This window comes from Fukomys damarensis, unplaced genomic scaffold (genome assembly GCF_012274545.1).
Source record: "Fukomys damarensis isolate Sample0158 unplaced genomic scaffold, DMR_v1.0_HiC HiC_scaffold_25, whole genome shotgun sequence".
In the NCBI taxonomy this organism is placed as follows: Eukaryota; Metazoa; Chordata; class Mammalia; order Rodentia; family Bathyergidae; genus Fukomys; species Fukomys damarensis.
In genome coordinates this window covers 24,534,797-24,560,733 of record NW_022900937.1, presented here as the reverse complement: position 1 = coordinate 24,560,733, position 25,937 = coordinate 24,534,797, and the positions used below count along the sequence as shown (strand labels likewise).

Below are 25,937 nucleotides of genomic sequence, written 5' to 3'. Positions count from 1 at the left end.
TTGCAAGGCAGGCGGCGGAACCACTGAGCTAAATCCCCGACCCTGATTTCTCCGATTCTAAAGAAGGGACTTTGAGAGGCTAGGGCTGCCTAGGAGTCGGTCAAGGCCCAAAGAGGAGTATGGCAGTATCAACCCCATTTTACAGACATAACTGCAGCTCAGAGGGGAAGAGACTGGACCAAGGTCACACTAGCGGATTCTGAGCCCGGAGCTCAATCTCTGTCTCAATCAGTTTGGAGAGCCTGGGCAGGGCTGCACCTCTCAGCTCAGGCACCATGGTCTCCATCACGTCCCCAGCCCTTTCTGAGGTATTTGTTTTTAAGTCTGTACATCGAGTGGCCTGCGAGCAGGGCTGGCATCCGCTGCGAATATAAAACTGACAAGAGGCGCTGGCGGAGTGTGCAAGCTGTCAGCAGGGCAGCCGCCTGTGAAATTAACATGATATCGAAAGCGTCAATGTTTATTTACTGGAAAGATCTGGACAGGATGCAGAGCAGGCCTGCAGCTGGTGCCTAAGGGTAAGGGTCACGCCTGCGGTCCCTCCTCCAGGCCCGGCTGGAAGTTTGTTCTCGCCCTGGCTGAGACACCCGCATGTCTCTCTCACGGAGAAATGGGGCACCATTGACACTCATCCATGAGTGACCTCCCTCATGTTCTAGAGCTCCAAGGAAGATGTCCAGGATCTAGTGAATAGGGCAAGACCTCTCTGAGGTCCATTCTGCTCTGAGTGCCTCCAGGGCAGCACTCATAACCTCTCTATATTGACTGCGGCCCCTCTCTCTCCAGCCAGGGAGGGGCTAGGGTTCTGCAAGGCAGCCCCGCCCCAGCCTCAGCTGATTGGGCCAGGCTGAGGTCACCTGACTCAAAGCCAGCCAATCAGCATGTGTCTTGTGAGAATTTGAAGTCAGAGCACTGGAGTCAAGGTGCTGGCTCCAGGTGGGACTGCCTTAGGGGTCAGTGTAATAAGCTACATGTGTGTGATGTGAGGGAGACGCATGATGGACAGAGGGGACTGGAGTGAGAGATCTTCCAGCCCAGGGAGGCAGACACAGACAGATGCTCAGCTTGGAAAAAGAGGACCCACAGTTCATTCAGTGTCGCGAGCCGGCGACGCAGAGCACTGTCCTGCAGTGTCTCAAACCTGAAAGAACAGCGGGGTGGAGGTGGGGCAGAGAGAAAGGAAGGACGGCAAAGCAAGAGTCTGATCAAGGCGACGTTTATTGCAGGCAAGTATCAGCCTTTTAAAGGGAAAGACCAAACTATTATGGGCTAGGATTACCATAGTAAGCTCAACACCCGCTCCACAGGAACGAGGGTTCACACGGGAAAGAGAAATCAGGCTCAAGAAAAACAAATTAACAACACTTGCAACTAATAATCATGATTCCCACAATAGGTGGAGGAACTTAACAAAATGGAGTTACAACACCTGACTCCTACAGATAACGTCAGATCTTTAACAGGAAGCACCTGACTCCTACAGAGCTTTGGCTGTCCGAGTTTCTCCCGTGCAGGGTCAAAAACAAGTTTAACACGTGCAGTCCTTAAAAAGCAACAAATGTTATCTTTTGAAAAGCCAGTGGGCCATGGCTGGCTTCCCACGATTCAGTAAATGTGCTTCCTAAGAAACACACTGGTATTAAAACAGAGACCGACACCAGGCCTAAGATGGTAAGAAACATTTTTAGCTAAAATGTGGAATTCGCCGGGAAGGAGTACACCCGTGGTGTGTGTGTGTGTGGCCCTATGCTATAACCCATGAAAGCTAGGCTCAGGGAGCCACAGAGGAGGGCAGGATCAAGGGCTCTGTACTGTGTCCTCTGGGTTGGATGTGGCTCTTGGTAGTGTGTAGAACACAACTTTCCCAGCCTCACCTCCAGGAAATTATCAGTATCCTGCGGTCCCAGGTCCTGATACCCTAGCAGCAGCATCCATGCGGCCAGCCAGGCCTCCACTACTCTTGATTCTCAGGACAGCTGTGCAATGCTGGCCTGAAAGCTTACTCCACTCCGCCCTTGCTGTGTGGACATTCTCACTGCGTTTGGGCTGCTTTCCCTCTGTGGCTGCCTAGCTATCTGAGGTGCTGAGGGTGTAGAAGTCCGCTCACCGGGAATTCTCACCCAGCTGGGTCTGGGAATCTGGATTCCCACCCAAACTGCTCCAAGGCTAACATCAATTTAGGTCATGGAGGGTGCACTGTTCACCTGACCAGAGGAGTGAAGGACACTGGCAGTGTGGACTCAGTCACCAGGAAGGGCTATACCTTGGTGCATCCTAGAAACACCTGGAGAAGCTTTGATGCTCTTACTACCCAGGTAGCACCCAGAGCAGTGGAACAGCCCCACAAGTGGGAGGTAGGGATTGGTATGTATGTACGTATTTATGTATTTATTTATTTATTTTGGATTTTTGCGACAGGGTCTTGTTGTGTAGTTTAGGCAGGCCTTGTGACTTAGGAAGTCGCTATGTAGCCCAGGCTCGCCTCAAACTCATGGCAATCCTCCTGACTCAGCCTCCTGAGGGCTGGGATTACAGGTGTGTGCCACCACACCAGGCTTTGGTATTTTAAAAAGCTTTCCTCTGTGACTCCAATGTGCTGCCAAGGTTGAGAAGCATGCTTCTTGGGAGGAGCATTATTTTCAACCCACCTGCACTCTTCCTTCAAGACCCTTTGCCTCCTGCAGGCCAGAAGTGGTGGTCTTCTGTCTTACTTGTTTTCTGTTTTTGAGACAAGGTCTCACTATGTATTCCAAACTGGTCTTGAAATTACTATGTATCCCAGGCAAGTGAACCTCCTGCCTTGGCCTCCCAAGTGTTGCAATTACAGGTGTGTACCACCATGCCTAGCCTTCCCTGTCTCCTGGTTCTGTCTCAGATGACTGGACTAAAGTGAGGTCACACAGCTGGGCAACACCTGACCTCATCGGGGTCTAGTACAGTGCTCTTGGGAGTTTGAGCAGTACATGGAGGCTGCCATCTTACCTGTGCCAAGGCAGCTGAGGAAGCCACTCCTCTAGCAGACGGACAGGTGACTCCAGAAGCTGCACCAAGGGGAAAGAGGAGGTACACCCCTACTGCCAGCCTGGGCTTCCTGAGCCTCTGTCCTCAAGACCTCCTGTTCAAGGACACTGCAGATGCCTGCTGCCCCATGCTGTGAACCTGTCTGGACAGAGACAGACCAGAAGCTACACTTAGCCCATCCTGAGCCCCACTCCCTTGATTGGAGGCCCCAAAGGACAGCAGCTGGCACCTATTGGACACATCCCGGAGTCAGGCACTTTCCATGGGCATTGCGTCCAAGTTTCTCAACAGCCCTGCACAGGGGAGTGATTATCTTGGTTTTCACAAAGCAGTGTGGTAATGTGCCCCAGGGCATCCACTGATTAGTGCAGAACAGAGGCATAAAGCGGGGTGAACAAAATCGGGTCTCACCGGAAGCCAATTATGCAAAGTAGGGCAGAGAGAGGGTCCTGCTGCGATATAGGAGTGGGGGCCACCGCATGCCTGCCTTCAGCATGGAGCCCTGGAGCTGGGATCAGGTGGGGCTGACCATTTGAGGACATTCTGAAGAGAAGCTGTGGGAGGGACAGGGACCATGGTCTGGTCCTGTCTCTAAGAACCCAGGCCCTGCTTGGGAGCCTGAGCCCTGATCACTTGTCATCGCTGTCACTTTGTTAACCAGCTGCAGAGTGCCTGGTGAGCTACCAAGTTCGCTCTCACCACACCTGGCATTGTTTCTCAGAATGTCCCATACACATCCCTGATCATAGGTATTCAGTGTACATTAAGTGAGGGACTCAGTGGTTGGGGGTCTGTCTCCACTCCTAGACTCAAGCTCTCCAAGAAACTTTTCTGTCTTGTTCCTCTCATTTTCCTGGTGCTTCTTCTGATGACTGTCAATGTGAAAAGGAGGGAGGGTCAAGAATAAGAATTATAACCCAGTCTTGTAGAAGGGGAAAGTGGGACTCAGGGAGAGGACCCTGACCAGAGTCACACAGGGAATAAGAGCTGACCAGACCGCAATATGGACTAGAGTTGGGGAGGACCCAGGGAACAAGGCAAGCAGTGAGATGCCAGAGTGAACATAGGCACTCTCCTTCCTGGATAAATGCAAAACTATAGGTGAAGGCCCCATTCTGCTGCTCTGGTGAGATGAAGATGAGGCTCCCAAGGCTGAGGGCCATGCCCTTCCCAGAGTGGCAGTCAGGGGCTATGAGCTGGAGGATGTGTGAGGCCAGCAGAGCCTGCTGGAAATCATGCTCACTTTTGTTGTTGAGAAACAGAGCCTGGCAGGAAAAAAAACAAAACAAAACAAAAAAAACAGGACTGGCTGTCACCACAAATACGCATTTCCACTCCAACAGAATAAGTCTCCCATTGGGATGGGGTACCTGGTGTTGGAACATGTCTGGCAGAGCAATGGGGACAAATGCCCCTCCCCCGCCCCGAGGAGCAGCTCTCCAGGGGTCCGTGACTGTTCCAGTCCGAACAGAGCTGGGCAGTCGCTGTGTGGGGACTCCAGAAGGACAGTAACAGCACGAGCAGATATTTATTGGCTACTTACTCAGGCCAGACCCAGTTCTGAGGGCCTCACGGGCAAGATCTGGTTTAATTGTGACAAGCCACATGGGTGATGTGCTCAATGTCACACAGCTGGGATGTGGCAAAGCCGATGACCTATGTATGCCATGGGCTGAAGTTTGTGTGTACATGTGTGTGCATGCACAAAGGCGCTTGCTTGCAGTGGGGGACAGGGAGAGGAAGGGAGAGGGCCCATTCATTCTCTTCAGAATCCACTAGAGATAGGACCAACCTGTGGAGATTCCCTGTGTAGTCTTTGGGCCAGGTCCCCTCCCAGACCTCAGGCAGCCAGCCATGCCTAGGCCCCCTCTGGCCAGGATGCTCACCTGTCCCACCTCATCCAGAAGGACTGTGTCACTGGGATTTTGGTCTCAATATCTGGCTGCCCTTAACCCACCCCCACCACTCCCCCCCCCCCTCCCCCCACCCCCATTTAAGAAAGAGGCCACAGATCTAGGGAGGTGGGGTGCCGTAGTTACGCCCCTCGCTGGCCCCTCCCAGCCTGTAGCCTGGCAACTCAAACTGGTTGCCTAGGAGACAGTGCCCGATGAGCTTTCATTGGCCAGCTGAGGGCGGAGCGCGGCTCCAGGCTTTTGCTCCAGTGGAGCACTGCACGTGTGCGTGTTCAGGCTCACGTGTGCATGCGGGGTTTGTGAGTGCGGAGCACAGGGCCAGCCTGGTGGCCTGTGAGCCCAGGAAGATCTGGAGAGAATGGGATGTGGGTCCCTGCGGGGCCCCAGAGTGTGGTTACCTGGGGTGTACCAGGCATGGATGTGTGCAGCATCCCCCTTTGGCCAGGGGCTGCTCTGTGGTCCGTGCATTGGTGCAACGGTGCCCTAATGTGAAGCCACTATTTGGTGTGCACCGCGTGTGTGGTGCCTGTGGAAAGAAAGGCTCTGCATGTGGGAGGATCGAGGCCACACAAATGTGAGCTCTGTGTGCACAACTGTGCTGGCTGGAGTGGGGATGTACATACACATCCTCATCCAAAAAGAAGGAGTTCTGGTCTCTGCCTCCTTTGCTCCCATACCTCAGAGCTTTCATCCTTAAACTCTGAAATATGTCCCTCTCACACTCAAGAACCTACTACGTCCCCATTGCCTAGAACACTCTACTTCAGCTTCCCCAACCACCCACAACCATACCTGCCCTGCCTTCACAGAGTGCTGAGAGCCAACAGGAAGAAGGATTCTGTTGGTGGCACAGGGGAGACTTCAAAGGCAAGGATGCAGTGTTCAAAGCAGATCCTCTTCATCCTAGGCTGGGAACTAGAGCAGAGGGTCTGGGGGCCTTGGGAAAGCAGGTGCCTGCCTTTGATTCCTGTCCTCTCTTTGCCTGAGTGGTTCCCATCCCTGGGTTGTCCCAGCCAGAGGCACTGGGCTCCACTGCCAGGAGGCACTCCCTGGGAGCCCCTGTCTTGCAGCCCTATATGTTCAGATAGCTGTCTTCTGTGGACTGCAGAACAGCCCCCCAACCCTTGTTCAGCCACACACCCCCTCCATTCAGCTACCCCAGCTTCCAAAAGGCCTCTCTGCCTCTGGGTGGCTGCAGGAGTCATCAACCTTGTAGTGTCCCTGTCCCTTCCAGCGGCTCCACCAGAGAAAGACAACAGCTGTGCTCCTGGCTCCAGGCCAGCCAGGTGCCACCCTGCAGCAGGGCCTCCGCCAGTCCCCACATTGCTGCCGGTGGCTCTGCCTGACTCATCACAATGCAGAGGTTCTTGGCTACTCCTCCTAGGCCATGTTACCAGCTGTGCACAGGGGAAACTGAGGCAGGGACTTGCCTGCTGGCATATGGTCAACAGCTTCTTGAGGGGACACAGATGCTCTGGACAGGTGACCCCTGGAGGTATTGAGGTTGGCTACCTGGAGAACAGGGCCCCTGGGGCTTTGGTCATCCTGGCTCCTCTTGGAGCAGCACCTGGGCAGGTCTGAGACAGGTGAGTGGGTCCAGAGGAGGCTGGGGCTGAGGTAGGAGAGGGGCTGGAGAATTGCACAGTTCCAGGTGATTGACCACACAGCCAGTGCGTGTGGAGAGTGGGATTTATGGGCCAGGGGCAGGGCCCGGCCATAAATGTCCTCTTGCTGGAGAGGCTATAACTCTCTCACTTTAGTGGCAGTTTGGCTTGGGGATGTGGACTAGGGATGCCTTTGAGGTCTGAGCCAAGGGAGTGGGGGTCTTCACAGGACCAGTCACTCCTGCCATTGGTGGGGTCAGCAAGGTCACACCATAAGACTATCTCTGGTGTGGGGCTGTGGACAGGGACAGGGAAGGACAAATACTCGGCATCTCCATCCTGACCCGCTGCTGTGTGCCATGGGAGGAGGGCATCACCCACCCCCTCCTATTCTTGGGTTCTCCCTGTGTCCTTGCAGGGTCCCTGCCACACTTGAGGCTGGAAGGCAAGGAGGGGCTGAGGCTTTACTGTGCCTGCATCTCTGCTCTTTATGAGGCCATATTTTTTAAATGAGCTTTGTAGATACCTGCAGGGTGGAGGCAAAGTCTGGCCCACAGCTGCCCTCTCCTCTGGGATTCAATGCCCCCTCACCCCCCCCAGTCAGTCTGACCTTGTGTCTGTGATGGGAAGTGTTCTGGGTACGGCGGAGGCTGGCTTCTTGATGTACTTCTAGATTAACCGAGCCCCGGTGAGCCCAGGCTATCACTCATTTTCTGACTTTGGTCTGTTGCCCCCCGTCCCTGTCCTGAATCTACAGAATTGGAGCACTGTGCCCCTGAAGGTCATGATTTTGCTGTATGACCTTGGCTGTAGTGTGAAGCCTAGAGAATGAAGGAGCGGGGGTTGGCGAGTGGTGAGGAGCTGGGACTGAGCACTGGGACATGGCCTGGACTGAGGATGTAGACTGAGCCACACTGGGTTTATAGGAGACTGAAGATCCCTTTGTAGGCTGAGCAAATAACTCCAGGGATCCTTAGTTGCCAGCAGGCATCAGGGTCAGATTGTCAGGTGCCAAGACAGATACTGGGCCCTATGTATTGTGCTGTGGACTCAGCCACTCACAGAGAGGCCAGGTGGCCTGGGAGCCAGTCGGGGGAACTGAGCATCCACACCTCACGTATTCACCCACCCATGCCGCAGCACGGAGAGTGGCTAGAGTGTGTCCCGGCCTTGGCACCTACCTGCAGGCCTGGGCTGTCACTCCTCCTCTGGGGGCCTTCGAATTTCACCTGAAAGGAGCCTATCAGACCTCTTCAGGGCAGGCCTAAGTGAGACAGCGCAGGGCAGCATGTGGCCTGGTGGCTGGCACAGCCTTTAGGAGCAGGGGCTGTTAGGATCATTGCTCTGTTTCCCCCTATACCTGCCCCACACCTGCCCAATATGAAAAGGACATTGGACCAAAGAGCAGCCAGATTTGAGTCCTGGCTCTTTACTTGAACTGGAGACCTTTGGTCAGTCACTGTCACTCTCTGAGCTCCTTCTCCAGTGTAAACTCCAGAGCCTCGTGTGCCCATGAGCAGTTCCTGGCAGGAAAAAGGAGATTCAGGTACCTATGCAGGGCTATTTCCAGAGGTGGCTGTAGCAACCCTGACATCCTGCACAGGATGCTGTGTGACTGTGTAGCTTCTACCAAGAGCTGGAATTTGTCCTCCCTCCCACTGGACTTGCCTTGGCCAACAAACAAAATGCAGCCAGGTGATGGTGTGGGGTGTCATGGCCCAGGCCTCCAGGAGACCAAGGTGGAGTGGAGCCTGGAGGGGCCACATGGAAAAAGAAGCTGGCAATGGATACAGTCAGCTGCCAGCTACCTTGGATCACCAAGCCCAGTCAAATCTACCCAGTCAACATCACACCAAACAGAGAAGAGCTACTGTCATCATCAAGCTCTGCCCAAGTTGCAGAATTGGTAGTAGAAATGAATGGTTGTGGTTTTAAAACACTAAAATTTGCGGTGGTTGTTATGCAGAAATAGTACCTGACAGTCAGTGCCTTAGGCCTTTCTGGACCATCTTTACCCAATTTGGCTTGGGCAAGGTGAACTCCTGGCCGCAGCTGATTGGACAGGGGATAGGAACATGACTTCAAGGCACCAGTCCATTGCCTGATGGGTGACCAATCAGATTTTTTTTTCCTTTGGAGCCTGTGGATGAAGCAATCAGAAACTCTAGCTAGCCAGACTCTGAAGGAGGCTGGAGCTGGGAGTTTTGGGCAGGAAGTAGGGCTGGGGGTTGAATTATAGGCTGTCATGTCATCATAGGACACCAAAACAAGGTGAGAAGCAGGAAAGGTGGGAGACTATGGAACCAGGTCCTGTGAGGCTCCAATAAGTCATTCAACTCCAGCAGGTTTGTGTTGCCCCTGAGCCTTGTACCCTATGAGCCCTGACTTTGGGCCCTAAAAGGCTCAAGGTCCCTCAGCCAGCTGGTGACAAAACCTCCCAAGGACTCCTGCACTGTTTCTCTGACCCTGCTGCCTGTTGTGACATCCCCTTCCTCACCCCATGCCACACAGGTGTGGCCTTGTTCCCCAGGACCCTGAATATGGCTGTTCTGTCCTGGGCAGTGCAGTGCTGGCCCCTAGGCTGCTCCCATCCTCCACATAGCCTCCCTCACTTGGGGTTCTAGCTCTGTGGACCCATTAAAAACCCATAGGGATCTTAGCCCCATCCTGCATGTGGGGCTCAGTGGTGGAAAAGGGATTTAAAGTCTGCCTGGCTCCAGAACCCATGTCTGTCTTCTGGGAAGCACTAAGCAGGCTCTTTCCCTTCTGAGCCTCATATCCTGACTGCATGAAGCCAGAAGGGGCCAGGGGTGAGCTACTCCCCTAACACTCCCTGTTCTGGGTATCATCCTTGGTAGGCCCATCTCATGGAGGATTGGGCCTGGGCACAGCTCTGCCAGGGCTCCTGGAAAACAGACTGGGCCAAGGACTCCAGACCCTGTGTGCCCCAGACACTGCCTCAGACCACATCCCTGGTCCTTGGCTGGCAGGTGAGCAGGAAGAAGGTCCCCACAAGTTTGGGGAGACAGAACATGGGGCCTGAGGTAGGCACTAGGACTGGGGTGGGGCACGGGCATCCAGGAAGTCTCTGCCTCCCACACCTGTGGCTCAGGCTCCCAGCTCAGAGTGTGCCAGGAGCTCCTGGCTGCCAGGTCTGAAGCCCCCAAGATGCTCCCTAACAGCTCACAGAGCTTAGATCTCTTCTCTCCTAGAGGAAGCTTCCACAGCCAAGAGGGGCTGTGCCCTGACTAACCAGGCTTCCTGGCTCCCAGGCTGAGCCCCTGACCCTGGGTACTCAATCTCCTCAAATAGAAAACAATCTAGTAACCTTTTCAGTTTCTCAAGTTTCGGCAGGGACACCCCCTCACTATGGGCCAGGAGAGTTGGTCCCCTGATCTCACTGTTGGGCAGAACCTGAGGCACTGGAGGGGTTGAGCAGCACCCCCAGGGGCTACCCTTTGCCAGGATGTGCCAACCAGGGCTCCCAGGGCTGGGGGATAGGGGACTGAGATCTCAGCTCCTGGGTGGTAAGCAGGCCTGTGGGCTCCTCAAAGCCTCCCATGACCTAACCAGCCTCTTGTTGCATACAGGCCACTTGTGCCTGAGGATGCCTGTCTCTGATCCCAAGTGGTCTCGACTTCTACACAGCTCTGAGAAGCCCTGAGATGGACTTAGAAATTTGTGGTTCTGGGACCTAGAACCAGGCCCTGGTCCTGTCACTTGGAAGCTGAGAGACTTCCAATAGCTACCGCCCTCTCTGATCCTCACCCTCTGAGTTTGTACAGGAGTTGCACCTGACCATCGTCGTCTCTGCCACCCCTCTGTAGAAGGCTTCCTAAGTGCCGGCCATGGCACCAACCAATACCTGCACCTCACTTGCTCATCTGATCCTCCCGGAGACTCAAAGCAGTCAGGACAGCTCACTTCACAGCCAGAAAACGGAGGCTCAGAGGTGTGAAGGGATCATGCCATGTGGCTGCTGTTAGAACTGGAACACTAGAACTTGGTCCTGGCCCAGAGCCTTCTAAGCATGCATGGTCTGCCCCAGGGTCCTATGGGAGAGGATCTGTTTCCTCTTAGGGCTTAAGACCCCTCTTCAGAAGGCCTGATCCTTTCTCAGAACCTGCAGATCCCAGGTGGAGGTGGGAGGTGAGGCGAGTAAAGGCAGGACAGCCCAGCTGTTGTTTGTAAACTGTGTTAGTCAGATCCAGGAGCAGGGCAGCCTATTAGGGTTGCCTGAGAATGAATGGATGAATGAATGAATAAATAAATAAGTAAATTGCGGAGTGCTGGCCCCACACTGCCCCTGCATGGGCTTGGCTAGACAGTGCCAGGCACAGAGCCCCTAGTATACACTGGCTGGGGTGTGCACTGAGCCAGAGAGGAGCCCTGCCAGGAGGAGCTGCCTGTGGGTGCTCCTTGTCACTGGGCTGACTTCTCTCCCACCTCCTTCAGTGGAGCCTGTATCTGCTTGGTCCTGCAGGCCCCAGAGCCCTCCTGAGCCAAGATGTCCCCAAGAGAAAAAATGCTTGGAAGGGAGTGGCCAGCCCTTGACCCTGTGCCCTCCCTGTGACAGATGAGGGACAGGTGAGTGTGTGGTCTGCAGGCCATGCTCTGCTGCCAGGGTTTTCTGCCCACAGAAGGCCTGCCTGGCTCTTCACTGTCACCTGGGTGTCCCTCTCCAGGGAAGAGTGTGGCACATGTAGGCCTGGCTTGACAGGCCTGGACAGAGGGAGGGATATTGTCCAGCCCTCTTGACTAGTTGGGGCTAACAAAGGCTCCCAACTCGAAATACAGGGCCTCCTGAAAAGCTCAAGACAGCTTCTGGAGTGGCCTGCTGGGACGAGAGGTGGAGCTAGCCCAAGCAGTACCAGAGTGGCCCCAGAATAAGCTCACCCAGTCTCCACAGAAGGAGGAGGAAGAGAAATACCAGGAAGAGCATCTCATACAACTGGGGCCTAATAAGTGCTTATGGAAGGAAGACTTACACTTCCAGGTCACAGTCAGTGGGACTTGGGCCTCGAGGCCAGCAGACTGAGCTGGTGGGGTCTACAATGCTGCCCGAGCCCAGGGGGCCCTCTCCAGCCAGTGCCCCAGCCACAGCCTGGACCCTGTCCCTCTCTTTGGCACCTTGCCCATACCCTGTGGAGGTCCCCAGCAGCCCATCCCCACAGAGAGACAAGAACGACCATAAGAGAGGAGTCACCCACACGTGTGCACAGCGCTTTACAGGTTACAAAGTGTTTCACATACATCATCTCATCGTTCCTCACAACAGCCCTGTGAGGTAGGCAGGGTGGGGGATGTTCCCACGGTACAGATGCGGAGACGTGGCCCAGAGAGGCCAGTGGACGGCTCAAGGCCCCACAGCAAGTGAGCAGCACAGCCAGGACCATAGGTTAGGACTCAAGCCTTCCCCTGGCCCCCAGCTCTCTCCACTGACCGTGCTGTCCCCCAGGAGGACCCCAGCCCCTTCCAGAGTCTCTGCCACCCTAGAGTGGGCCTGTAACTCCCCATGGCAGTGCTGCCTGGCAGCCCAGCAGACAGCCTCCCACTCCATCGGGTGGCCCTGTCCCTGTCTCTCACTCCCCGCAAAAGGCTAGCCCAGCGCTGGCCCAGACCTGCGGCCCAGCTGCTCCTGAAGGCGCCTGGCAGGGTGGTGGGGAGGGGCTGCATCCTCCTTTCCTGTTTTCCTGAGTGATCCCTCCCCATAGGGGAAGAGAAGAGAAAGGAGGAGGAGGTGGAGGAGGAGGAGGAGGAAGAGAAAACAAGAAACTGAGTTGGAAGGAGGCCCTGGAGCAATCAGGACGTCAAAAGTTTGCATTCCGACTAGCTATAGGAAATAGTTTTTTTTCTTTTTATTATTTCAAGTTTTCATAAAAATCCATAATTATTGAAACCCAAGTTACAGAGGAAGTTCGTAACTTTTTTTTTATTGAATTATTGACTCTGCTGCATGTCAGGTAGCCGGCTCTCAATCCAGTCTGTCACTGCACACACGCCCCTGGTCCCCAGGCCCAGGTTCCTGGTAGGAAGAGGGCGGTGGTGAGGGGTGGCAGGGGGCAGCCAGCCTGGGCCAGGAGGGAGAAGGAGTGTGTGTGTGGAGGGGTGGTGAGGAGGGAGGTGGGCCAGGAGCAAGTGGGCAACGGCCGGACCCCTTCCCCTGCCCCACGCACCTGGGGGTCCCTGCCCCCCGCCATCCGTCCTCAGATCATCTTCATGTTGAACTTGCGGGGCGCGTCGGCCGAGCTGATGCCCACATCCGACTTGCGGGGCACATACTCGATCTCGATGTTGTGCTTGGTGTTGCCTTTGCCCCGGCTCCAGAGAAACAGCAGCACCAGGCAGAAGAGCACGACGCCCAGGAAGGAGATGAAGCCCATGGTGGTGGCAATGATGAGGGTCTTGATGTCAAAGGGGAAAGGCACGGTGGCGCGGGTGCTGTTGGCCTCTCCCTCGCCCGGCTGGTTGGAGATGAAGGCGAAGGTCTTGTTGGGCTGATGCGGCCAGTCAGGCGAGTAGCTGCGCACGTGCAGGTGGGCGGGCATGGAGTCATTGCCGCCCGCATTGGCCGCGATGCACAGGTAGGTGCCGTTGTCCTGGACCTGGGCGTAGCGCACCTCCAGTGTGCCGTCGGGGAAGACTGTGAGCCGCCCGTTGCTCTTGGCTGAGACCAGGTGCTTGCGGGGTGAGAGCCAGAGGATGGCAGGTGGCGGGTCACCATCCGCCCGGCACACAAACTGCACTGTATGGCCCTCATCCACGAACACCTGCTGGGCCTTGCGGTCCCGGATGCGGGCGCGGCGGCAGGTGAAGTAATTGGGCAGGAGCACGTCAGGGAAGTCCTTGAACTCCTTGCCCTGCACAAACTCAGGTGTGGCACATGTGGGCTGCTGCCGGTTGAAGTTGAGCCGCCAGCGGCGACGGAAGACCCAGAGGAGCCGGCAGTCACAGGCCAGCGGGTTGGAGTCCAGGATGAGCGTCTCCAGGTTGCCCACTGAGTGGAAGGCTGACTCCTCCAGAGTGGTCAGCTGGTTGCCCGACACATTGAGTACACGCAGGTAGTTGAGGCCGCGGAAGGCATAGGGTTCTACCACGGCCAGCTGCCCGCCCACCAGCTGGATCTCCTGTAGCCTCAGGAGCTCGTGCAGCATGGAACCCTCAATGGTGCCGATGGGGTTGTAGGAGAGGTTGAGGAAGCGCAGGTAGACCAGGTGGCGTACGGCCAGGTAGGGCACGGTGGTCAGGTTGCAGTGCGTGATGGACAGGGACGTCAGGTTGAGGCCGTAGAGGCAGTTGGGGGTCATGGTGTCCAGGTAAGGCCAGTGGGAGATCTCCAGGACCTTGAGCCGGTACAGCCTCTTGAAGGAGTAGTCCCGGATGGCGTTGATGTTGAGGTGCCGCAGCCGCAGCACGATGAGCCCATGCAGGTGGGACAGCGCCTCGGTGGGGATGGAGGTCAGGTTGCATTTCTCCAGCGTCAGCTGCTCCAGGCTGTTGAGGCCACTGAAGGCGCGGTGAGAGATGTAGACAAGGTCATTGTCACCAACCTCCAACGACTTGAGGTTGTACAGGTCCTGGAACATGTAGTCCAGCAGGATGACGATCTTGTTCTCGCTGATGTCCAGCTTGGTCAGGTTGCTGAGGCCAGTGAAGACACCCAGTGGGATAAGCTTCAGGCGGTTGCTACGCAGCCCCAGCGTCCGCAGGTTGAAGAGGTTGTTGAAGGCACCGGGCTCCACGGCGCTCACGATGTTCTCATTGAGCTCCAGCTCTTCCAGGTGCGGGAAGCTGGCGAACTCGTCCTGGTTGAGCGTCTTGATGCGATTCTTGCCCAGGTCGAGTAGGCGCGTCTCGGTGGGGATGCCCTCGGGCACTGCCACAAAGCGCTTTCGGTGGCACAGCACAGCGCGGTCCTGCGCAGAGCACTCGCAGCGTGGCGGGCAGCCTGTGGCTGAGCCGGACAGCACAGAGCCCAGCACCAGCAGGAGGATCGGCTGCCAGCAGGCCAGGAGGGGGCTGGGCACACTCCTTACACCCCCCGCCAGCATCCTCTCGCTCACCTGCACCGGGAACAAGCATAGAACAGGGGTGACGTGAGAGCAGGCAGCATCCAGTGGGACCCCACCCTTAGCCCAAGGTGCCCTGGGGCCCTCCTGCCCCATCAGGTATCCCTAACATAGACAGAGAGGCAGGTGCTGACTGGCAGGGGACACTGGCCTGGGACCCCACAAGGAGGCTGAAATGCCTAGGCCAGAGGGTCTCCTGCCTGCCTCTCTGGGAACAAAAGGGGTAAGGAAAGGGACAGTGCCACCTCCTTTACCATCTACAGGCAATGCCCTGGCAGAGTTAGCGACAAAGCTCTGCTGAGCTGCCTTGAGACTCACCGAGAGGATCAAAGGGCTCAAAGGCAGCATCCCTAGGAACAGCCCCTGGCCTGCAGGACAGGCTCTTGAGGCTGTGGGCGCCCTCTTGTGTCAGCCCCATTCTCCTGGTCTAGACCCTGCTGTCTGCACAGGAGGGCATCTCAGAGTCCCGGGGGGTCAACAAGCCCAGCGGTAGCAGTCAGCATCCGCAAGCTCCTCTCCAATGGGCTCTGGCCTCCAAACATCCCTTAGCTCCTCCCCTACATCTGTGCACCCACTGGCCCTGCAGAGTCCCCGACTTCCCTTCTGTGTTCCTGTGCTGGCAAAGCTCAGGCTTCTGGTCCCTGCCTGTCATTGTGTTCCAGTCTCCTCCCAGGATGCCACCCTGGCCTGCTGAAACCCCACTGCCCTGAGAGCCTCTTCTGATCCCCTGAGGGAAGTGAGCTCCCCCAAAGACCTCCAGCTATCACCCACCTCCACTTGGGGTCCCCATTCCCTCCTAGCACCAGGACCAAGTGTTCTGTGATCTGAGAGAGGAGCGGTCACCTGTCCCCAAGAGGACAGGCAGCCCTAAGTGCTGGCCCAGTGGACACCAGGCCAGCTAGGCCCCTAGGTATGCAGCACCGGGGGAGGCATGTCTGTACCACTTATGGCCTCAAGGGCCTCCTTCAAGATGTGAGCCCAGGGAGGGGGGTCTCCCTGCCCCAGCTCAGGCCCTTCATCTACCACTCTTACTCCCCTCAGACTCTCCTTTCCAGGCCACAGATCATCTATACTTGTCATGTGAATGTTGAAAGCCCAAGAGGTTGTGGCCACCCAAGGACATGCAGCCAGCAGAGGTGGCAGATGTAGGACAGGAGCTCTGGTCTGTCAGATTCTGGGACTGACAGGTGCTTCCTGGTTGTTGATCGACTAAGTGACTGATTAACCAGAGAGAACTGGGTGTCAGTGACTTGTCATGGAATTCGTAAGATTCCGTTATTCCCAAGGGCTGTGTCCAACCTCTCTTCCTCTCTCCAGATTCTTCCAGGGCTCAGCCTCTCCCCACCCCACCCCCACCAGGCCATTTTCCACAGCACACACGCTCCAGCAACCCACCAGAAAAGCAAACATCCTGACGGGCGATCAATAAGTAATTGGGCTGGCAGCTGGGGCTGACTAGGGTGTGCAGCTGGGGACCTCAAGAGGTAAATAGGGCTTTTAGCACCCAGCTCAGGGCTGGGCTGGTGGGTGGTATGGGAGCCACTACAGAGGAGGCTGAGGAAGAGGGGTCAGCAAGGACACGGACCACCATGCAGGAGACAGGTGCCTTATGCAGACCTGTTTCTGGCATCCGAAGCCTTCCTCACCTGAATTCAACTTACCCTCCACCTCTCCTGCCCCTCCCAGCAAAGCCACCCAGCTGGCCACTTGTCTTGCCCATTCCTGCTGCTAAGCCATCTCCTTTGGAAGAACTTTCCTGGCTCCTGTCCTAGCAGTCTTTGTGGCTATCACCTCAAAGGCCACCTCCTCCATGAAGCCATCTGTGACCTGCTCCATCAGATCCTATCCCTGGTCTACAATAATGAAGCACTTTGTTCTTACTGCAAGAATGCAGTGATACTATGTAACTATTTGGTGCAAGGATACTATGTCACTGTTAGATGCAGTGATTCTGTGTAACTCCTGGATGCAATGATACTATGTAAATGCTGGGTGCAGGGATACTATTTAACTGCCATTCTAAACCTGATTTGAGTCAAGATAGAAACATGATGCTACAAGATGACAGATAAAAGCTAAAGAAGCAAGCTAGTCAAATAAGGCCACAAAAACCCACATCATGGTAACAAGCAGGAGCTTCTCAGGGATCTGAATGAGGGAAATCTACTGCTAAGCCTCAGCAGAGTCCCCCTCCAAAGGATCCTGGGTCAAGATCCTGTGTATAGTTGCCCAAGGTCAGCACAAAGCAGACCCAAGGAAGTTCTCTGAAAGGCAGCACATGTGCACAGGTCTTGGGTATAGGCTCTGCCAATGGGGCTCCCCTAAGAGTGGGCTCCTGAACAAATTTAAACAGGTTGGTGGAAATTCTGGCTAGCTTTGCCCTGTGCAGCTGCCACCCCAAAGCTAGGGGCACAGGCATGTGGGCACTACCTCATCCCTGTCTTTCATAGTTAGTGCAAGGAACCTAAGGTACAGAAAGGTGGCCCAGCATAAGCACAATGCACTGGGCCTATGTCCTCACCTCATACCCCACCAGGTCCCTGTTGCCAGGGTGCAGGTGAGGCTGTTTCTGAGAGTCACTCACCGTCCTGGTGCCTTGAGTTCTGCCAGCTGCCCCTGCAGTGGCCAGGAGACGTGTTTTATACATTTTAATCAGGGTTTTATTTCAGAACCTTGCCCCCTGAAGGGCTTCCCACAAGGGCAAGAATTAAAAATTGGACCAATAAATAACAGACAATAAATGTCAGGAGCAGGCAGAGGATGGCTGTGCCCGGGGCATGACACAGCCCCAGGGCACCCTGAGAGGTAGGAGCCACTGTGGCTGCAGAAGGTAGGACCTAGGTTCAGGACACCATCCACACCCTCACCATGCCCCAGGCAAGGTGGCCTGGCTCTGCTAGTGCTGTTCTGCATGAACAGCCTGCTGTGTGGCCCCAGGCAATGCCCACCTTCTCTGGTTATTTCCCTACAGGGCAAGGATGGCCTGGAGTACAGAGTCCTTGGGAAAGGGGCAACATCAGAAACTGGAATTTCTCTAGCCAGACAGGGACGTCCTTAAACTTGCAAGTCTCCAGCCTCAAACCCCAATTTCATAGAAGCTGAAGGATTCACATGAGGGCCTCAGGTTGGCTGTCACCCCAGGGCTCGGGGCAGTGAGGGCAGATGGTGGAGAGGGAAGGGGCATAAAGGCACCCATGGGTGGGCTTGGAAAACCACTGAGGGAGACAATGGGTCATTGTGGAGGCCCCACAGCACCAGCCAGGTATATGCAAGCCCCAAGCACCCCCTGTAACCCTGTAGAAAATGGAGAGGACCAGCTTTGGGCTTCACACTTGCTGTCTCAGGCCCTCATGGCAGCCTTTACAGAAGCCCATTTCACAGATGAGAAAACTGCTCAGCTCCAGAGCTGCCTGTTGGGAAAGGAAGGGTGGGGTATCTGGGCCAGGAACATGAGGGCTGCTGGGCCTCAAGAGGCTCATGCAGGCACCTGGCACCCACAAGGCCTTTCCAGGTTTGAGTGGTCCAGCGGCTTCTTCCCTGGGAACCAGGGTGGTTCACAACAATGCATCTTGACTGCAGCCCCTATTCCTATGGCTGTGTCTGCAGCAGGATGGAGCAGGAGGGCAGGCAGACAGGGAAGGGGCTGCAGAGGACCTCCCAGCTCCATGGCTAAGACAGTAGGGACAAAAAAGAGACACAGGAAGGGAGAGAGGCAGGGAAGATGGTGGGCACTGGGGGCAGGGCCAGGGTCCAGCAGTCAGGGAAGACAGGGCCAGAGCCCACATCAGTGACTAAACCTCCCTCTCTCTCTCAAGCCCAATCTCTAGCAGTCCCGGGGAAGAGCGGGGGATCAGCCTCCTGGGTCTTCTCAGGGTCTCAAAACACCCTCTTCCCAGCAGCACTGTGGCTCCTACATAGAGAAGCCCCCCTCAGAGGGACAGAGTCATCACACAACTCTGGGGACAGCTTCGAGGACACTGCAGAGGACATGCACCCCACTGTCCAACCTCTAGTCTGGGTTTGAGAAAGGCTCAGAGGAGGGGGAGCTCAGGGTGAACCCTAATCATATGTCCCCAGAGGCAGGAGAGGGCAGTGTCATGGAGCACAGTAGTGAGGGTGAAGAGCACTTTGGGTCTGAGCCCTCTGGGAGCAGGGGGCTCCTGTTGCTCTGTGCTACCCTCTCCTGCAGGGTCCCTGGATTTCTTCTTCAGCCACGGGCCCGTGGCTGGGGCTCATCCCCCGCTGAGGTGCGAATGGCTGATAATGGCCCAGAGTCTGAGCTGCTAATGGGGGAGGTTCAGCCAAGCCAGGAGAATTCTGGGGTTAGGCTGAGAGCCAGGGACAGCCGGAGCTGCCTCCAGCACAAGGAGAGGAGGTCAGGGGACCCCCGCCAAAAATGTGTCCAGTGCCTAGGCTGAGCGCCCATGGGAGAAATCCAGACCAGGGCAGCCCAGTGTCCCTGTGTACCCTCCTTCGCTGGCCCTGCCGCTGCCTTTGCTAGCCTTCCTCCTCCCTCAGCCACCCCCACAGGGACAGAAAATTCAACCTGGAAGAAAATTGAGGTCATGTCCTTTGTCATGTATAATTCTTTATTTTCCTCTTGCTCTTGGTTCTGGCAAAGAGTTGCTGGGTCCCCAGGGTGGGTGTGTGTGTGTGTTCCACTGTCCCTGCCCATCCTCCCTGGCCCAGTGCCACCAGCCCCGTTCCTCAGGTTCCCTCCCAGGAATGATATTCTCTCTCATGGGCAAGCTCCCTGGCCTCTGGTGGACAGTGCTGACTGGGCAGTGTGTGGCTATCATCTGGGCAGCTGCCAGTCACCCCCAGCTGCCCTGGACTCCCTGTGTCCCACAGGGCAAGCACCTGGCCCCTGCAGGTGAGGATGGGAGCTACCTGGCTACTCCACCACCCACAGCTGTCCCAGGAGCCCCCAGCCTTCAGGCGAGCCTGCAGCCCCAGGCCATTTGTGGGATAAATTATGAATTTTAATTGTCAAAGCATCTTAGTGTTTAAAGGCTGCTATATATAGGCTCTGCTCTCCAGTAATGGCTGCTCTGAGGGGAGGAGCCAGGGTAAGGTGGAGCCTAGAGAAGGCAGATTCTGGGCCAACACAGGGTGAGGGGCTCATAGGCCTCAGCCCAGGCTCCAGCCCATGCATCCCTATCCTGCTGTGAAGGCTCAGGCTGCTTTGGATCTGTCAGCCCCTTCACCGGGTTCTCTGTGCTGGGCACAATCCCAAAGTAGGTAGGGTGAGGTCAGTGCCTACATGGGTGGCCTGAAGACCACCCAGGTCCGGGCCCCATTCTCCCTTGAGAAGTCTCTGAGATGCCAACCCTAGATCTCAGGCACAAGAGCATCCTGAAGGCCTCTGGCCCTCCCTGCAGGCCAGCAGCCCCAGGACACACCATCCACACCTGCTGGCTCCCTCTCACTTCTGGGCCCTCACAAACCCCCTCCAGATGCCCCAGCCCTGAAGACTCCACCGTCTTGGGACAGCTCAGGCCAACCTATCCTACCAGGAGAGGCACAGGACTGGGCTGAGGGCCACAGCTCACAGTGCCAGGTGGACAGGAGAAGGTGGCAGTGGTAGCCTTGTCTGGAACCCAAGGTCAGCCTCACCAAACACAGTGCCAACAGTGCATAGGGCATACACTGTTCCATCTTCATAACACTGGCACGATGTTGGTTTGTGATCCCCATCTGATGCGTTCCAGAAGTGAATGGCAGAGTGAGGGGTATGATTCACCCTAAGTGGCACCATGACAATGGCAGAGCCAGGATCTAACCTGAGGTGGTGATGCCCCTGAGTCCTGACCACACCTGACTCAGATCCAAGGGCCTGGAGACCTGCATGATCTTGGGACCAGGCACCTCTCGTGTGGATGCTGGCCCCATGGGCTGGGGACAGATTCCAGGCAGAGCGGAGCACGCACACCCTCAGCACACTCCCACAGCACCCACTTCTGACAAGGAGGGGAGGCTCTGAGCTGCTGGTCCACCACTGAGGACTCCATGGGCACAATTCCCTCAGGGGCTGCCATACAGATGAGGAAAATGAGGCCCGAGAGCATCAGGGACTCATCCAGGGCCCCACAGCATCTCATGGCTGGGACCTAGGAGGAAGCCCATCCCCCACTGGTGACCACCTTCCCTCCCTAGCCAGGGAGGCATAGGGCATGTGGACACTGTCCTCACAGTGGTGCCAGGTCAGGAATGGGTGGTGGCATGGATTATTTCTGCTTCAAAAACAAAAGAAAAGATTAGAAACAGCCCCCAATACATCAGAAGGTCCAGTGAGTTATTTATAACGTGCACAAGCAGATATAAATAAAAGCGCTGGCCCACTCCTGGCACTGGCCATACAAATCCTTGCCCTTCCACTGACTACCAGCCAAATCCTTGCCAAAGCCCATCCTTCCAACCTGGTAAACTAAGCTCAGAAGCAAGGTGGTGATGAGCCCTCTGCACCCTCAAGCTGCCCATCCACAAGACACCCAGAGTCTCACAATAGGAGCATTCAGCTCAGCATGAATCATCACTGGACAGCAGGTGGCTCGAGACTGAAGACTGGCCTTGACAGTGAGTGAGAAGCCCATCACAAGAGGTATGCAAGCAAGACCAAAATGAAAGACACAGCAGGATATTCCTGTGGGTCTACACGCAAGCAGCCCCACTCAGCTCTGAGATGCCCCATCTTGTGTCCAAATGAAGGGACTTGAGGTGACCTCAAGTCCCTGCCGAGGGTACCAGTGCTGTCCACTCCTGGACAGCCCTGCAAGGCCAGGCAGAGGCAGCATCTGGGCCAGGCTTCAACCCCCCCAGAGCCAGAGTGGGTTCTCTGCAGAGGGAAGCAGAGGAGGTACAGGGAGAGATTAATTCCCTGAAATGGGAAAAAATAGAAAAACACACACACACCACACACCCTAATAACATGTAATAAGAGGTTGGAGATGGGAACAATGCCCTCGTAATGTCACCCTGGCGGCAATCAATTTGGGTGTCACATGAAATAGGCATAATTATTCCGCCAGCCCTGGCGCCCGGCTCTATCCAGCTCCAGGGGCCCAGGCCTGGGCTGGGAAGGCAGCGTGGAATCAATCGTTGGTGCCCAGGGCTGACAGAGGGAGAGGCTCCCAATTAGCTCCTCTCCAGGCAGCCGGGGGCCTGGAGGCCTTGGGACGGGGGAACCTTTGAATTCCCACGAGACTCCTTGCATGGGCAGTGGCAATCAGAGAAGGTCCCACAGTAGCGGGGAAGGGGGGGTGCAAATACACATTTGTTCTGTCCGCTGTCGTCACAGTCCTGCTAAGCACTCACCAGGCCAGGTGCGAGGGTAGAGGGGGTGGGGCGGAAGCAGAGTACTCCACTTCCTGTGCTGGGACAGCCTTGCCCATCCCTGGATGGGTACAGAGTCACAGGATCCCTAGATTTGCTATTCTCTCTTTACCAAATTGTACCCCCTCCTCTCCAACGGCCCCTGCCCATGGCTGAGCTCAGGGTCTGTGTAGATAGCATTACCCCATCTGGGGAAACTGAGGATCAGAGGGGCGAGTCACTGAGTAAGCACCTGCTCCACACTGGCTACTGCACATCAAAACCTCTGCTTCAACACCAGAAACCCTGAATTCCCGAAACACGAGCCAAGGCCATCGTGCCATAGCACTTCACATTCGTTCAACCGGGAAACATGGGGGCGGCCCGCAGCACAGAGTACAACAGGGACACTCACCTCCTGCTGGGGGAGGCAGAGACCGGTGAGACCAATTTGGAAACACTTTGGCACATTTCCTAGGAAAACCAAAAGTGAATGTGCCCTGCACTCCAGCAATTCTGCTCTTAGCTGTGGGCCCCAGAGATGCCTGCACATTCACCGAGTCAGGAGGTGGGTCAAGAACATCTGCCCCATGAGAGCTGAAAAGGGTGAGATCCCCAAAGCTCACACACAGGAGGAGAAGAGAAACAGTTGTGTCCAAATGACAGAGCACTATACACCCTTGAAAATGGGGAACAGCACCCACAATCAGGTGCAGCTATACAGATGGAGCTTAAGATTATGAGGGAGAAAACAACAAACTTCAGAGGACTTTACAATAGTTCTTGCTCTTTTTATAAAGTTCAAAAATAACTAAGACTGAGCAACATATGTATATTTGAAAGAGCCAAGAGAACGCTAAACCCATACTGTGAGGTGGTAGGTGCTCCAGAAAAAGGGACCAAGGGTGGGGCACAGAGAAGTACATGGGAAGATACATGTCATTATCAAAGTGCAAGGGTTCAAGGGCAGAGTGGACTCATGCTGTTCATCACCTCATCACCGCTGCTTGAGTTACCATGAAGTGCACGAATTACTCTGCTAACAGACCAGGCTCTGAGCACGCAAGAGCCCCAGCGCAGCAGCCAGGAGGAAGGTATCATAGATAAAGCCATAGGCTTGTAAGCTGGAGATGGGGCACACATGCCATCTCTCTGGCTCTCTTTTCTCAGGTAGCCAATCTCTGTGCCACCTCCAAGGCTAAGATCAAGAGCAACCACAGAAAGAAACTATGAGTAGCCACTGTTCATTAGGCACTTACTGTATACCAGGCACTGTCCTAAATGCTGTGCGTTAACTAGCACATTCCACTGTCACCACCATCCTAGAGGCAGATCTTGTTATTCCTATGGGCTGGAAATGGAGATTGAGGCCCAGAGAGAGTAAGGAAACTGCCCAAAGCCACACAGCCAGGCAGTGGTGAGGCTGGCCCCGGCAGGGTGCACACTCAAACAGCGTATCCATGAAAGACCATTGAAGAAACTAAGTGCACATGAGCAGACTGTTATTGGCACCACGGCACTCAAGCATATTCATTCATGAATTCAGTGCATAAGCAAAGGTCAGAATCAAGCATGCCTTGAACACATTTGAAAACAACCCTGCCTCTCATACTCTCTCTACAAAGACTATACCTGCTTCCAGCATCTGCAAAGCCTGCTGATACTTCAGCGTTCCTCCAGCCCCCTCCTCCAAAGAGCCCCTGCCTGCTTTGGCCCCAGGAGAGCCCCTCCTTCCCCAAGTGCCTGTGTGTGCCACTGAGCTGGGGGTTCCCAGAGTTGGCTCATCCCAGGGGCCAGGCAGAGAGGCCAAGGAATGGGCACTCATCTTGCCCAGGGAGCTCAAGGACCCATGGGAGTCAGAGGAACACCCAGCCCAAACCCAGCAGGCAGCCCAGCCAGGAAGTACAGTACAGGGCTGAATGAACATGCTGGGACAGTGTGGCTCTATGCTAAGAGTGCCTGGGGGAGGACCAGGGATTTGGTGCAATCAGGGAGGCTTTCTGGAAGAGGGGCCAGGAGGAGGAGAGGAGCAGGCCTCTTGGGTGGGGATGCTAGACCATGCCAGGTGAGGGTGAGGCTGGGTGGAAGAATAGGGGAAGAGAACACAAGATAATCTGTGGGTGTGCACAGGGAGGGACACCAGGGACTGGCAGACCATCATCCTTCCACAGAGTGCCATATACAGGACAGCAAGACAGAGACCTGACTCAGAACCCACCACCACCTACTGCATGCCTCTCAGGGCCCATTTTTCTCAGCCTGCACCTGACACACTGCCTCAGGCCTCAGTGGGACCTTGAGCAAAGTACACACCACCCCCTCCCAGCAGGGACTCACCCAGTCCCTCACAGGGCTCCCCAGACGTCATGACACCAGAGTCCCGTCTGACTTTACACTGCACAACCGCCTGTGTTGGGGAGAGGCAGGTAGTGTCCCTCTGGACTTCCAGATTTTAAAGGACACTACTAATACAAGAAAACAGGTACTCAGAGCTGGGGATGGGGAGACCCTTAGGATTTAGCCCCAGGATCAAAGAGGCCTTTGCAGAGTGAAGTGGTCGGCCCACCTCCCTTCCAGTCATACAGGGCTCCACAGGATAGCCCACACCCATCCCAGCAAAGCTGGTCCTTCAATGGGGGACACACTCTGACCCAGACCTGGGGAGCACCATAGCCTTAGCAGAAACCACCCTGGGCCCCACACTTTAGCTGGCAGCAGCAGGGAGGACAGGGACACCAGAGCCCCTCAAGAGGCCTGTCCCAGCTTGTTCCCCCAGGATCCCCTGTCTGACATTGTGCCCTCTTTCAGTTGGTTCCAAGGAGTTTGTACACCACCCCCCTGCCTCTGCCTCAGGGGAAAGCACTACTGACAGGCTGCTGTCCCAGCTCCTTAGCATTTGGCGCCCCCTTGGCCACACTAGGACAAAGGCCCCAGAGCAGTACACTCCCTCTCCTCACTGGCGCTCCTCACTGGACCTGGGGAAGCCCCAGGCTCTCTGCCGGCTGGGTGCCCCAGAGTCCCCAGCAAGGGTGTGCCATCCCATAATGGCCAGCAGGGCTAAGCCCAGAGCGGGGACCAGGCAGGGCTCTGTCCCTCTGGCTGCCCAAGCCCAGCAGGGGACCAAGGGAGGGCCAGGCTGGCAGGAATGGGCTGGCCCAGACGGTGGTGTCCCTCCTCAGGGCCTCCGCACTCCGCCCACCAGGGCAGAGTGCCCCCCACCCTCTCACATGCCCCTTCTCCCCTCAGACCCCAGCACATCTGAGAACAAAGGGGGGGTGCTAGTACAGCGCGGACCTCAGCGACAGCACAGAGGGGACTGTCCACTGGCCTGGCCCCACCCCCTACCCAAGGTGATATCCACCGGAGACCCAGCTCCTGGATGCTCCTTGGAGGGAAGGATACTCAGGGCCCACCCAGAGAGGGTGGGGGGCAGCAGGCTCCTTCCCCCCTCCTCTCCGCGGGTCTCCACCTCCCACCACCCAGCCTCTCAAGCCTGGAAGGAAAAGTGGGACAGGAGGTGGTAAGAAGCCGGCTGCAGGCAGACAAAGGGGAAGCCCCTAAATGGCTTTGAGGTTCTTTCCGCGGACGGACTCCCTCCCTTTCCCCACCAGTCCCCCTGTCACCCGCAGACTGAGGGGGTGGGGCTGCCATCCATCCGGACTGGTGCTGTGGAGAAAGCCGGTTTCTCGCCTGAGCACTGGCTTAGGAGTGCCCAGTATTGAGGGCTGCCTGGGGCGGGATCCGGGGTCCACCCAGGTGGGCACCTCTGGGACTAACGGATTTTTTTTCTCTCGGGTGACCATTCTCACAATGGGAAGGTACGGGACGCCGGTGGGGTCCCAGTCCTGCCAACCAGGAACCTATTAGGGCGATGGCAATAGAAGAATCCTTTCTGAGGCCTGTGACCCCGGAGTGGTCCGGGAGGCACTATGCGCCCTGAGTCCCCAGGAGGGTGCAGCCCGGCCACCGTGCCCAAGGCCTGTTAGCGGGGCTCACCTGCATCTCGGACGCGCCGTCCG

The 25,937-nt window shown here is 56.1% G+C and overlaps 1 protein-coding gene across 4 annotated transcripts in view; it reads right to left on the bottom strand.

Annotated features, from left to right (window-relative positions):
* Window positions 1-11,727: 11,727 nt before the first annotated feature.
* The window catches only part of Lingo1 (leucine rich repeat and Ig domain containing 1), a 48,698-nt gene continuing 34,488 nt past the window's right edge, over window positions 11,728-25,937 (bottom strand). For 3 of the 4 annotated variants that reach the window (XM_033756037.1, XM_033756038.1, XM_010626240.2), the window contains exon 2: window positions 11,728-14,601. In XM_033756037.1, coding sequence (XP_033611928.1) covers window positions 12,745-14,589 — 1,845 coding nt within the window. In that variant the 5' untranslated portion in view covers window positions 14,590-14,601 and the 3' untranslated portion in view covers window positions 11,728-12,744. Of the gene's footprint in view, window positions 14,602-25,914; window positions 25,932-25,937 lie in introns of those variants that run through there. The other variant, XM_010626220.2, reaches the window with a different exon arrangement.